Here is a 13719-nt window from a genome sequence, read left to right as displayed (position 1 = left end):
GATGGTCATTGGAAGTCACTTCCCATACTATGTCACTGGTCCCCGATATCACCTGCCATGTCTGCTAGGTCGGTTGGTGGGGATTTGTTGCGGTGGCGGACACACAGCTTGAGGGGATTATCTGTTTTCTCCACTGTCCACTGGTCATCAGGAGCAGGAGCAGGCTTGAGGTGTGAAGTATGGATCCAAGCGGCGATGCCATCGACCTTTACAGCAGTGGGTGTGATGAGGAGGACCTGGTAGGGTCCCTTCCAGCAGGGTTCGAGTGTCCGGTGTTGGTGTCTCCGGACGTAGACAAAGTCCCCAACCTGGTAGCGATGCGGGGTCCCGTCTCCTGCCGGCTGGTAAAGGTCAGACTGCTTCCATAGGCAATGTTGCACTCTGACCAGGGCCTGTAACCTAACAGACAAGGGGGTATTCGGGATATTTATGTCAGAGGGGGATAAATCCCGAATAGGCAGAGGGGTTCCAAAAAGTATTTCAAAGGGAGTTAGGTTAGTTTTAGCGGAAGGGGTATTCCGAGCCCAGAAAAGAGCGTATGGTAGGAGCATTACCCAATCTCTATGGCCAGTCTCTATGACTAATTTAGTTAAGGTCTCTTTAATTGTTCTATTCATTCTCTCTACCTGTCCTGAACTTTGGGGGTCTATAAGCACAATGTAGTTTCCAATTAATTCCCAATATTTTGGCTACCCCCTGGCTTACCTGGGCCACAAATGCCGGTCCGTTATCAGACCCTATTACCTTTGGAAGGCCAAATCTAGGAAAGATTTCTTCCATAATCTTCTTAATTACCACCGCCGCCGTCTCATGTTTGGTAGGGAAGGCTTCTACCCATCCTGAAAAAGTGTCTACAAAAACTAAGAGATACCTTAGTCCATACTCGGCAGGTTTTACCTCAGTGAAGTCTACTTCCCAATATTGGCCTGGTCTGGGGCCTCGGAGACGGGTTCCTCTGGTTCCTTTGGCTGGGTAGGCATTTACCATCTGGCAGGCCTTACAAGCTTTGACTACTTCCTTTGCCATTTGCCTCTTCTCGGGGGTGGTCAATGTTTTATCATCCTGAAGCAGTTGTACCAGTTTGTCAGTCCCAAGGTGGGTGAGACGGTGGGCCATCGTCTCAGAGAGAGTAGCCCAGGAAGGTGACTTTGGGTTGGCAGATCTGGGCCTTTTTGGCGGATGCCCGGTATCCCAGTTTGGCCAGTTCGACAAGCAGTTTCTCAGTTCCCTGTTCGCACTGCTCTATGGTGGCGGCTGCAAGTAACAGATCATCAACATACTGCAACAGAGTTACCTCAGGGGTGGAGGCTCGGTAGGCACTCAAGTCCTGGTGCAGCACTTCGTCAAAGATGGTGGGAGAGTTCTTGAAGCCCTGGGGTAGCCGCGTCCAGGTGAGCTGTCTGCTGAGTCCGTTCTCAGGGTCAGTCCATTCAAAAGCAAACAGGGGTTGGCTGTCCTCATGCAGGCGCAAGCAGAAGAAGGCATCTTTCAGGTCCAGTACTGTATACCACTTCCTGTCAGGACTGAGGGTACTGAGGAGGTTGTAAGGGTTCGGAACCGTTGGATGTATGTCCATTACCCGACTGTTAACCTCTCTCAAATCCTGGACTGGTCTATAGTCCCCTGTCCCTGGTTTCTTCACTGGTAGCAGAGGGGTGTTCCACCCTGATTGACAAGGCCTCAGGATCCCTTGTCCTAGCAGCCTCTGGATGTGAGGTCTAATGCCTTCCCGGGCCTCTTTACTCATGTAGTATTGTTTGACCCTTATGGGGGTGGCGGAGGGTTTTAAGTATACTACCACCAGAGGCCTTTGTACTGCCAATCCTGGCCCTGCCGTTTCTGCCCAGGCCTCTGGGAAGCTCTGAAGCCACCTGTCTTCTGTTGAATGGGGTCCGGGGGCAGGGGTCTCATACAGTTTATACTCATCTTCAGCAGACAAGGTCAGCATGGTCACAACAGGCTGACTGACAAGAGGGTTACTGAATCTTACTTCTGGTCCCTGAGGTTTGAAATCAATACTTGCCCCCAACTTGGTAAGCAAATCCCTCCCCAGCAGTGGGGCAGGGCATTCTGGTATGACCAGAAAGGAGTGCTGTACTTTTCCCCTCCCCAGGTCCATTGTCCTTTTAGTTGTCCATGACCTATGCTGGCATCCATTTGCCCCCTGGACCAAGGATTTTTTTGTTTGAGAGGAGACCCAGTGGGCTCTGCAAGGTGGAGTAAACTGCTCCTGTATCCACCTCAAAGTCGATTGGTGTCCCCTCTACATTGAATGTTACCCTGAGTTCGGGAGGGGGTCCGAACCCTGACGCCCCTAATCTCCTAGGGCAAGGATTTCCTCAGTCTTCTTTTTCTTCTTAGGGCAATCCCTGACCCAGTGTCCTTCTTCTTTACAGTAGGCACACTGGTTAGGTCCTAATTTTGGTTTTTGGTTTTGGCCCAAGGTACTATGCTTTCTTCTTCTATCTTGTTTCCCTACTACGGTAGCCAAAATCTTCGTTAACTCTTTATTTTTCCGTTTATCTCGCTTACTTTCCTGCTCCTCACGTTCTTTTTCTAATCTTTGCTCCTTTTCCTCTGCTGTCTCTCTTTTATAGTATACCTTATCAGCTTCCTTGACTAAATCTCTCAGAGCCATGTCCTGTAACCCATCCATCCTCTGGAGTTTCCTCCGAATATTAGTAGCTGACTGTCCTATAAAAGCCATAGCCAGTGCCCTCTCTGTTCTTCAGACTCAGGGTCGAAAGGGGTGTACCTCCTATAGGCTTCTATTAGTCTTTCTGGGAATCTGGATGGGGATTCCTCTGGCCCTTGAATTACTTCTCTTACCTTAGCCAAATTAGTGGGGCGTCTCGCCGCTGCTCGGAGACCCATCATCAGAGTCTGGCGATAGAGTAAGAGTCGCTGCCTACCTTGAGGCATATTAGGGTCCCAGTTAGGCCGCCTCAGGGGAAAAGCCTCATCTATAAGGTTGGGGAGTTGAGTAGGACGACCATCAGGTCCAGGAACCAATTTCCTGGCCTCGAGGAGAATTCGGTCTCTTTCTTCGGAGGTGAAGAGGATACCTAAAAGCTGCTGGCAGTCATCCCAAGTGGGCTGATGGGAAAACATAAGAGACTCGAGAAGGTCAGTAAGTTTGACAGGGTCCTCTGAAAAAGGCAGATTATTGTTTTTCCAGTTGTATAGATCTGAGGAGGAGAAGGGCCAATACTGAAGCGCCGGCATGTTCCCCCTTTGGCCGTCAGGGACAGGGGGTCCGAAAGGTCGAAGGGGCAGGGTGACGGCCACGTCATCTGGGGTTTGTGCTCTCCAGCTCTGGGTACCTTGGGCTGGACCCTCCACTGATGGTCCCCGCTCGTCCTGATGTGGGGCCCCAAGCTGGGGACCTGCAGCGCTGGCAGGGACATCCCTGGGATAGGGAGGCGGGAATCCCGAATCAAAAAGAATAAGGTCAGTTTGAGATTCAGGGAGAACAGAGGAGGGAAGGGGAGGATACAGGGATGAAGCAGGCACCGTTGGCTCCGGAAGTTTGAGTGGAAGCATAGAGCAGAGGTCTGGATGAGTTAGAGCAGGTCTGGGAGGGCCCGGAGTGGTGGAGAGGGTTATTGGAGGGGAGGGTGTAGGGGGAGGAAGGAAAGGTCGGACCCAAGGAGGAGGGTCGTCGGCCAGGTCCTCCCAAACACAAATATAAGGCTGTTGATCCGGATGGCCATGAGGTCCTGGATTGAAGACAACTGCTTTAACCGCCTTTATGGTGTCCTTGTGAAAGGTTCCAGTGGTCGGCCAACCTACTCCGAAGGTGGGCCACTCGGAGGCACAGAAAGTCTGCCACTTGCGCTTCTCAACAAGAAGAGACAGATTATGGGCTCAGGCATCAACCTCAGACCAATGAGACAAAGTCAGGGACAGTGGGGTGGAAGTTTTCTGTCCCATTTCAAACCCAAAAAGACAATAACACACAAATAAGACAATAACCAGGACAATCACAAAGACGAATAGACTAAGCCGGCTGCGCCGTGAACGGCAAAATGAAACTAAAAATAAACCTAGCGGTCCGGACCAACAAGCTCAGTTGGAAACTGGCAACAAATCTACAGATTCTGTCTGAGACAGCAGATGGACTTCCAAGCGTCCTTGGTTGTCCTCACACTCCAGGGCGTCCCCCTGAGTCATGGCCTGCGACCCCCTGACACGTCTGTCGGTCACAGCCAGGAAGGACTCACGTCCCTGCCTGACAGCCACCGCCAGTTTCACTCACCAAGCGTCAGGCGTGCGTCTGGTGGTCTGCGAGGAAGCGGGATCTCGGTGGAACCTCCAAATGTTGACCGAGGGTGTACCACGAAGACTCTAGACCCAAGTGTGTGAGTAAAACAGAAGAAAAAGTTTATTACACTCGCGAGCAGGCTCAAGGCAAGGAGGTGGCCAAGAGCACTCTCAGTCTTTTTGCAAGGGCTTTTATACTTTGGTAGGCAAGCAAGCAACCGTTTACAGAAGCTGAGTTGGCAGTTAGTCGTTAACCCTTATCCTATCTCTATCTTTATCAGGAACACATACCTATTCGGGTAAGCAGGTTGGGGTCCAGCTGCCTCCTGTGAACTAGCTCTAAGCAAATTTCTAAGTGGTTTATGGTAGGGAGCGGTCAATTCCTGCTTTCTTTAATTTTAGTCAAAAGGTCAAGCAGAATTTTTCCACTCACGGTTACAATAAGTGGTCACTGTATCTTAATTTTCTCTCCTGTTCTCTGATCTGTACGTTTTTTTAGAAGGAGACTAAGTTGAAACATTTTTCTACTTTCAAGTATGTCTTATAATCTCTGATGTTACTCGGTGCTGCATTTTGTTACAAAGCACGTGCTTGCTACTTCATTTTAAGTAAATATTAGTCCCCCTTTAATTTTGAATCTCTGGAAAATTCTGTCCCCTTTGTTCAGTGGCATTGTGACAGGTCCCTGTTTTTTCTTCTCACTCTTCCCTATTTATAGTTTTTCTGTTTGGGGCAGGTTTCCAACAGAACACTGAAACTTGCAAAGAGAAATATCGTGCTCAGGAAATTATATGATCCCATCCTGAACTATTGTACTAAAGCTGCCAGATCTTCCAACAGTAACCAGAATGATCCTTGTCACTGCAGCAGGAGAGGGGGGTTTCCAAAGTTACTCCCATCATACACTTAAACTGAAGGTTGTGTACGTGGTCTGACCGTCCTTCTTTCTGATGGGAAGGCAGACATGGGTGTTGGGAAGGGGCAGAGAGGACAAGCATCACGGTCAAGGCTTCCATTCCAATTCATGAGGAGCCAACAGGGCCATTTCAACATCTTCTGCATTTTACCCACAGCCGTGTGCTTCAGTCCAGAGTGGATTTGAGGTGGTTTGGTTTGGTTCTTAAATATTTTCCCCTTCCAGTGAGAACACATGTTAAACCTCAGGGATCCCAAGTTTCTGCCTCATTTCCTTAATCAATTAGTTCTTGAATATGGTAGTACAGGAATATATATACTATGTGTATTTTCTAACTCAACTAATAGAGATGGTAGGGGTTACTTATTTTGTCAGTATTATAAGGAAAATTATGAAATACTTTGAAATGAACCTAAAAGATGAAAGTGCACCTTCCTGTGCTAATTCTATGGGTTATTCTGTGCCTTTCTTGTCTTTGAGCTATTTTACAATTCTGTGAATAGTAAATAATATCAATGCAAATGATTCTTCTCTATAGACATGCAAATGAATTCTGTCCACTGTAAGAACAATTGAGCTTCTCTTTCCCTTGGAAGGAGTAGATTTGCATTATTTGCATTCTATTTGCATACCTGTTTATATCTATAAAAGCAAATTTATTTGAGCATCACTGATCATACTAAGTCAGCTATTTGGATTCTCCTTTCCTGGTTCCCTTGTAACTGATGAATTAAATAATTTTTTAATATCTGTATAAAGTCATGAGTTTGCATTTAAAAAGAAATTATCCCAGCATCATTTTAAATATACTGCTCACAAAAATTAGGAGATATTTCTTTTTTTTTTAAAGATTTTATTTATATAGAGAGAGGAGAGAGAGAGAGAGAGAAGGGGGGAGGAGCAGGAAACATCAACTCCATATGTGCCTTGACCAGGCAAGCCCAGGGTTTTGAACTGGCAACCTCAGCATTTCCAGGTTGACTCTTTATCCACTGCGCCACCACAGGTCAGGCAAAATTAGGGGATATTTCAAAATGAATATGAAGCAATAAAAAAGGAGCATTTAATTTTTTTATTAAACAAGAACTATAGAAAAGCAAACAACAAGTCAAAAAAAGTTGTTTGATTATGCAGATGAGATGCAAAACCAACTTTTATTTCATTGGTGGAAATGCACTTTACAAAAGGCTGAAAGTACTGGAGTATCTGCACGTTCCCTGATTCCCTAATTTTTGTGAGCAGTATAATAACCTGCGATAGGATTCTAGTAAATGAAAGTGCAGAGAAATCAAGTCAGAGTGAATTTTAGAATTAACTTTTGCATGGCCAGCACTATACCAGAGGCTGAGAATGAATGAAGTTCAAGACCTGGCTTCTGGCCTCAGGGAGCAATAATCTGCTTAGACATTGTTATGCTTAGCACATGTCTGTGACTCTTTCCCATCAGTGTTCTTCGGGGTTTGGTTAACCTTACTCTTTTGTGCTACCAGCCCCTGTAGTGATGTCTCTGATGCCCTTGGTCCCAGCATCCAGCCCGTGTTCACGCCTCTCCCCACCATGTAACCAACTACCAACTGTACTACTTCACTTTGGTGGCCCACCAGTGCCCCAAACTCAGCATGTTCAAAACTTGATTGTTTTTTCTGAAAGACCTGCTTATTCTATTTCATGTGGTTTCTTGGTAAATGGTTCCATCAAATGCCAGCTGCATGCACCAGAAACCCAGGAGTCATCATACAACTGAGCCAACCTATAGACCTTATTTTTTATTATTATTATTTGTTTTAATTCAGTGAGAATAGGAGAGGCAGAAAGACTCCTGCATACACCCCAACTGGGATCCACCTGGGCAAGCCCCTCAGGGGGTGATGCTCTGCCCATCTGGGGCATTGCATCATTGCTCAGCAACCAAGCTCTTCTTAGCACCTGAGGTAGAGGCCATGGAGCCATCCTCAGCACCTGGGGCCAACTTGTTCCAATTGAGCCATGTCTGCAAAAGGGGAAGAGAGAGCCTGCCCAGGTGGTGGCACAGTGGATAGGGCGTTGGACTGGAATGCAGAAGACCCAGGTTCGAGACCCCAAGGTCACCAGCTTGAGCACGGGCTCATCTGGTTTGAACGAGGCTCACCAGCTTGGACCCAAGGTCACTGTCTCCAGCAAGGGGTTACTCGGTCTGCTGAAGGCCCACGGTCAAGGCACATATGAGAAAGCAGTCAATGAACAATTAAGATTTTGCAACGCGCAACGAAAAACTAATGATTGATGCTTCTCTTCTCTCCGTTCCTGTCTGTCTGTCCCTGTTTATCCCTCTCTCTGACTCTCTCTGTCTCTGTCTCTGTAAAAAATACAAACAAAAAAAGGGGGGGAGAGAGAGGGAGGGAGTAAAGAGGGAGGGGTGAGAAGCAGATTGGCACTTCTGTGTGCCCTGACCAGGAATGGTTTCTGAGACATCCACACACTGAGCCAACACTCTACCACTGAGCTAGCCGGCCAGGGCCCAACCTATTGACTTTAAAAACATTCAATCACAAACCTCAAATGGATACTCAGTTCTGCTTTACTCTCCCTGTCTTTCCAGCGGCTTTGTATTCTGGGTAGTGGAGATGAGCCTTCCACGCATTCAAAACTTTCCTCAACACTGCCTACCTCTTCCCAACAACTCTCCCTTACTTGCTCCTCATGCTCTAGGGCCACAATTTGAAAAAATAAGAGCAAAATATTCAGGAATTTGCCAATTTTCCCACCATCAAATCAAATCCATACCTAGACCTGCATCCATTTTTATTTGTTTGCTTTTCATTTATTCAACAAAATTAAGCACTTATGTGCTAGGCACTGCCTAAGTGTTGGTAATTGGGTGGTGAACACTACAGACAAGTCCCTGTCATCCTGGAATTTGCACTGTAGTTGAAGGAATGTGCGCTAAAGAAAGAAAAATAAAATGGTGACTAAACAAAAGCAGGGTTAGTGAGAAGAGTGCAGGGGAGTGTTTCTCAGCTCCCACCCAGCTCAGGGGTCATTCTTTTTAAATGAAAAAAAAAAAAAAAAAAACATATCTGGAAAATTGTATTCCAATGAAGTCAATCCTTTTTTTTATTTTACTTTTTTAAATGTTTGATATTTTCAACCTCTAATTTAAAAAAATGTAAACTTAAAAAAGTGTAAGCTTATGATGAAAATTTGAGGCGTCAACTTAAAAACGTTCAAGGTGGTGCACAGATCCTATTAGGGGTATGTGAACACAAACATCTGTTACTCACAAACATAGACACGTGCTCAGGGTCTCCAGGTTCTCGCTTCCCCTTGTTCCTTAGTGTACTCTAGTCACATGCTGTCTCTTCCTCTCTACGTGTTTTGTGCTGAATTTTAACACATTGCAGACCACCACCACATTAACCTATGCAGCCATGATTTGTTTTATCTTTGTACAGTCTCTTGAATAAAATTTTTCTCTGAGTTACTGTGCATACATTTGACTTTCCAAATAATTAATTAGGAGAGTTTAAACTCAGAATTGCTCTCCTAAAAGATTCAGCCTTGTGCGTGTAACACTCGAGTTGTTTGCAGGAACACAGGGCACACCTCACACTGCTGTCTGGAGTCTAGTCTTTGTCTGGAGCTGCTGTGTGGATTGGGAAGGAGCTCCTCCCTTTGGTTAGTTGCTAGGTAGGGTGGAAAGTTTATTTCTGGCTCCTCCTCCGGGTAGGAAAGGAATAATGGGGGAAATTCCTCAAACATAGGAAGAATGTCCATAAGATGCTGGCAGTCACAAATTACGACAGTCGTGACAAATATCACAAGACCAACAGAGGTAGGGTTTTAATGTCCTTCAATGGCCATTATTGGGCTCTGGTAACTGAATCGTTACAGATTCACAAGAGATCTGACACAAGAGCGCCTTTTTGATGTCTCTCACCAGGAATGTCGGAATGCTTATCCTGGGAAAAGTTCTCAGCCGTTGCTGTCTTGGCTCCACTTCAGCCTCTCAATTGATTATTTCTTATCCCCTTTTGGAGCAGTGCTCAAAGCTCTGAGCTCAGAGGGTGGCTGAGTGATTGTTTTGGTTTGTCCCTTAAACATAATTGTTCTTCCTCAATTCTGTCCTCTTCCTTTGATAAATGCTCTGCAACCCAGTCCCAAATGGACACAATTAGTGCTTCCCACGCTGTGCAAGGGCCAAGGTGTTACGTCGTTAAGTTGTTTCTGTTTCATGTTTCAGAGGCTTGGGCTGTTTCTTCCGACACCCCCGCCCCCCGGGGTTTGAGTTAACTAGAGTTCTTTGATAGCTTTATTCCAGCTCATTCTGCATGTCTCAAGCTAAAGGGGATGTGGAGAATGGGGAAAAAGACAGAGGGCACAAAAGAGTGTTAAAGGACCCTTGTGTTAAACGACCATTTCCCTACCCACACCACCAATCCAGTAATTCACTGTGTATGTTCAAACACACACATCCAAGACAACCAAAGTCACACCTTTGGCAACAAGTCAGAATGTATATTTAGGAAGAATAATTATGCTAGTAGTTCCTTCTGAATCTAGAGATCTCAGAGTGTTTTATCGACACCCTGTTGTCCACCCGTGTGATGCCTTTTATTAGAGTTATTCTCAAGTCTGGGAAAACTCAGGAACTTTAGACCCATGTGCTCTTAGAGATCAGGGAGATGCCAATGACTCATCCTTCTTCTGGGTTCCAACCCAGACTGATAATAGACACAAGCCAAACTCAGGAAAAGGTGACAGATATATAGGACTAGTTGGTTCACCATGGTATAGATCAGGGGTCCCCAAACTTTTTACACAGGGGGCCAGTTCACTGTCCCTCAGACCATTGGAGGGCCAGACTATAAAAAAAAACTATGAACAAATCCCTGTGCACACTGCACATATCTTATTTTAAAGTAAAAAAAACCAAAATGGGAACAAATACAATATTTAAAATAAATAACAAGTAAATTTAAATCAACAAACTGACCAGTATTTCTTTTCTTTTTTTTTTTTCAAATTTTATTTATTCATTTTAGAGAGGAGAGAGAAAGGGAGAGAGAGAGACAGAGAGGGAGAGAGAGAGGAGAGAGAGACAATGGGGAGGAGCTGGAAGCATCAACTCTCATATGTGCCTTGACCAGGCAAGCCCAGGGTTTCAAACCGGTGACCTCAGCATTTCCAGGTCGATGCTTCTGACCAGTATTTCAGTGGGAAATATGGGCCTGCTTTTGGCTAATGAGATGGTCAATGTGCTCCTCTCACTGACCACCAATGAAAGAGGTGCCCCTTCCAGAAGTGCGGCGGGGGCCGGATAAATGGCCTCAGGGGGCCGCATGCGGCCCGCGGGCCGTAGTTTGGGGACCCCTGGCATAGATCCAAGACCAAAACAGGCCCCCCTATTTTCTGTCTCCCAAATTAAAAGGTGAAGCCCAAGGCAATCCACCTGGCCCCACCCACCTTTGCTCAAGCATGTGAAGATTTTGTTCTATGGGGGTATTTTTAGAAGTTTTATGGTTTTAGCATTATATTTCAGTCTATGATTCTTTTCTAGTTAATTGTTGAAGGTGTATGAGTAAGGGTGATGATCCATTTTCCTATACTTAGATCCAGATAGAAAGGTTTCCCACCAAAACCCAGCAGAGAGCCAGGCTGGGTCTTCCCTGGGGAGCCAAGTGGTCAGTGATCCAAGTAACTGAAAGGAAATCCTCAAATTCAGCAATATTCTCGGCTGGATTTCTAATCAGTTTTCATTGCAGTTCATGTATTTTGTCCCCACTTTTTAATTGCCTTCTGTAGAAAGATTAAATCCATTAACTTGTTTAAATTAAACCTGGAGAAGAACCAGAGAACAAATCAAACCACTTACACGAGTTTCATTAAGTATTGGTCCTTTATTATTAACCCCGTAACCTCCTAAAACTTGTTTTTGCAAGTAAAAACAGACCAGGCATCCCCTTTCAGCTTCTGTGACAAAGTGCACACAGATCACGTCCAAATAAATGTTAGAACTTGTGTCATAGAGAACAGAGCAATTGAGAATTTGACAAACTATGGAAAATGGAGATCTATCACTTAGCCTTTGCATGTTTAATGATAACAGTTGACTGTATATTCTTGTACAGCTGTGCATTTTTATGTATATTAGATTTTTGTATATCAGATTAACTATACAACTTCATCTAAAAAGCAGGGGTTTGTTGTTGCTGTTTTATGAATAGTCCAAAAATTTTTCCATAAAAAAAGACCAGGCCTCTGGCTACAAATTTGTTCTAATTATAGAATTGAAATAACTCAAAAAGTATTTCTAAGAATTGCTATAAATCTAAATATCCTACACCTGCTCTCTACATGGCTACACCAGCACTCCAAAATTGTATCCCATTAGTTAATTTGTTTTCCATTAAAAAGATAGATTTGGAAGTTACATTACATACCAAATTAAGGATGAAAAGAATTAAACTTTTATATTAAAATTTATATACAATTATGTTTTTAATTGCTAAAGTAGATTAAAATATTTCAATTATATCATGTATCTCTTCTTCCTGCTCTTCCTCCTTCCCTCCCTCCTTCCTTCCTTCCTTTCCTCCCTCTGTTCTTTTGTTTTTTCTTTCCTACATGTTTCCTTCTTTTATACTCCATCCTTCTCAGATTATTTGGACAAATACTCAGTTTTACCCCAGTGCCCTCTGAAGAACACATCAAAGAGAGGCCACTCTATCTTGTTGACACCTGCCACTGGCTCATTCCAGCCAAGCCCTGTCCAGATGTGTGGTCACATTGCCTGCGGCATGCTAGGACCCACAGTTACTCTCTGCTTGGCCCATATTCTCACTGCACACCCAGTCACAGGGGCCGCCCCTCTGCACCTCTGCAGGACGGGGACAGAGCTTCTGCTCAGGCGCCCTGCCCTCTAGTACAGCTCCTCTCTGCCTCTAGCTGTTGGCACCACTCTATCATCACATGAAACACATATTAAACATACACACTCAGAGCTGCACTTGTGCTATGCATTTTTGCAAACACGAAAACAACCCTATTACTTCTTTTTCATTTGGAACTTATCATATTGCAAATAGAATGAATTGTAAAACCACTGACAAACAGCTGCCTAGAAACATCATATGGCATAGATTCCTGGTACCACTGTGGCTCAAAATGTCCAAATAGAACCATTTATGATACAGGATTCCAAGATGGCCACGGAGTACAGACGTTACAACAGCCACCTCCCAGGACCAAATTGGATTACAACTTAATTTAAGAACTATTTACATTACAAATTCACACACTTGCAACATAACATACTTCATTTCCCCTAATAGAAACAAAGTTTATCCACTATTGAATATGTTTCTTTTTCTTGTTCATGAAAATTGCCACACCTTTCTATCAGGATTAACTCAAAGAATCTGAAATTAAACTTTAATTCATAGTTATGTAAAATTTAATGCAACATATTAAGTACTAATCTATCTAAAATTAATATTTTAATGCATTTCACTTTATTATAAAAATCAGGAAAGGCTATATATATGATATAGAAATGCTAATGAAGAGTGATCTTAATGACATCAAGAGCAGATATTTCTTCAAATACACAAAATAATAAATTTAATAAAGAATAATTTATATTTATATTTTCAGAATATTGTATTTATACCTTGGAATTTCTACTGTAAGTGTCATAGATGCTGCATGAAAGAAAAATTTTCCTTGAATAATTACATAATTTGCTTAAGAATGTTATTATTGCTGTCATATTCTATCCTAAATTAATGTAAAATGTGATATATTTTTTATTTATCCACCTTACTTCCATAAAATTGAATTCCTGAGTTTCTCCATTCTGGATTTTTAAGAGAGATTTTATTTATTGATTTTAGAGAGAGGAGAGAGAGAAAGTAGAGGGGCAGCAGGAAGCATCAACTTGTAGTTGCTGTTTCTCAGATGTGCCTTGACCTCAGCATTCCAGGTCAACGCTTCATCCACTGCACCACCACAGGTCAGGCATTTATTCTAAATTTGACTCTAAATCTTGAGAAGTCTAATCAGAATCTCAGCACTTACCACTTATACATGATCTGGACCACAGTGACCCTGTGTTGGGCCATTTCATGAGCCTCCTGAGAAAATAAAACAGGCACACAGTGTGTGTGTACATAGTGACATTTACTGTACATTGTGTATGTACATAGTGGGTACATGGTAACATTTCTGTACATTGTGTGTGTACATAGTGAGTACACAGTGACATTTACTGCATGTTGTGTGTACATGGTGGGTACACAGTGACATTCATTGTACAGTGTGTGTGTTCATGTTGGGTACACGGTGACATTTACTGCACATTGTGTGTGTACATGGTGGGTACACAGTGTCATTTACTGCACAGTGTGTGTGTACATGGTGGGTACACAGTGACATTCATTGCACATTGTGTCTGTACATGGTGGGTACATAAAATATGTACACACGAAAGCTCAACAATTACTATAAGGCACAAAATCATAAGCACTGAATGAATGGATGTAGGAGCTGTAGGATTATGGAAG

General features: G+C 43.9%; 1 protein-coding gene across 1 annotated transcript; it reads right to left on the bottom strand.

The window, feature by feature from the left end:
* Positions 1-700: 700 nt before the first annotated feature.
* Positions 701-4159, bottom strand: LOC136404266 (uncharacterized). Its single transcript, XM_066383640.1, is given in 4 exon segments — positions 701-2188; positions 2190-2284; positions 2287-2718; positions 2721-4159. Coding segments are annotated over 4 exon segments (2808 nt in total). The 5' UTR covers positions 3934-4159; the 3' UTR covers positions 701-1120.
* Positions 4160-13719: the final 9560 nt, after the last annotated feature.

The sequence above is a fragment of the Saccopteryx leptura genome, chromosome 1, assembly GCF_036850995.1.
Source record: "Saccopteryx leptura isolate mSacLep1 chromosome 1, mSacLep1_pri_phased_curated, whole genome shotgun sequence".
Taxonomy (NCBI): Eukaryota; Metazoa; Chordata; class Mammalia; order Chiroptera; family Emballonuridae; genus Saccopteryx; species Saccopteryx leptura.
This window is presented reverse-complemented; position numbering and strand designations above follow the sequence as displayed.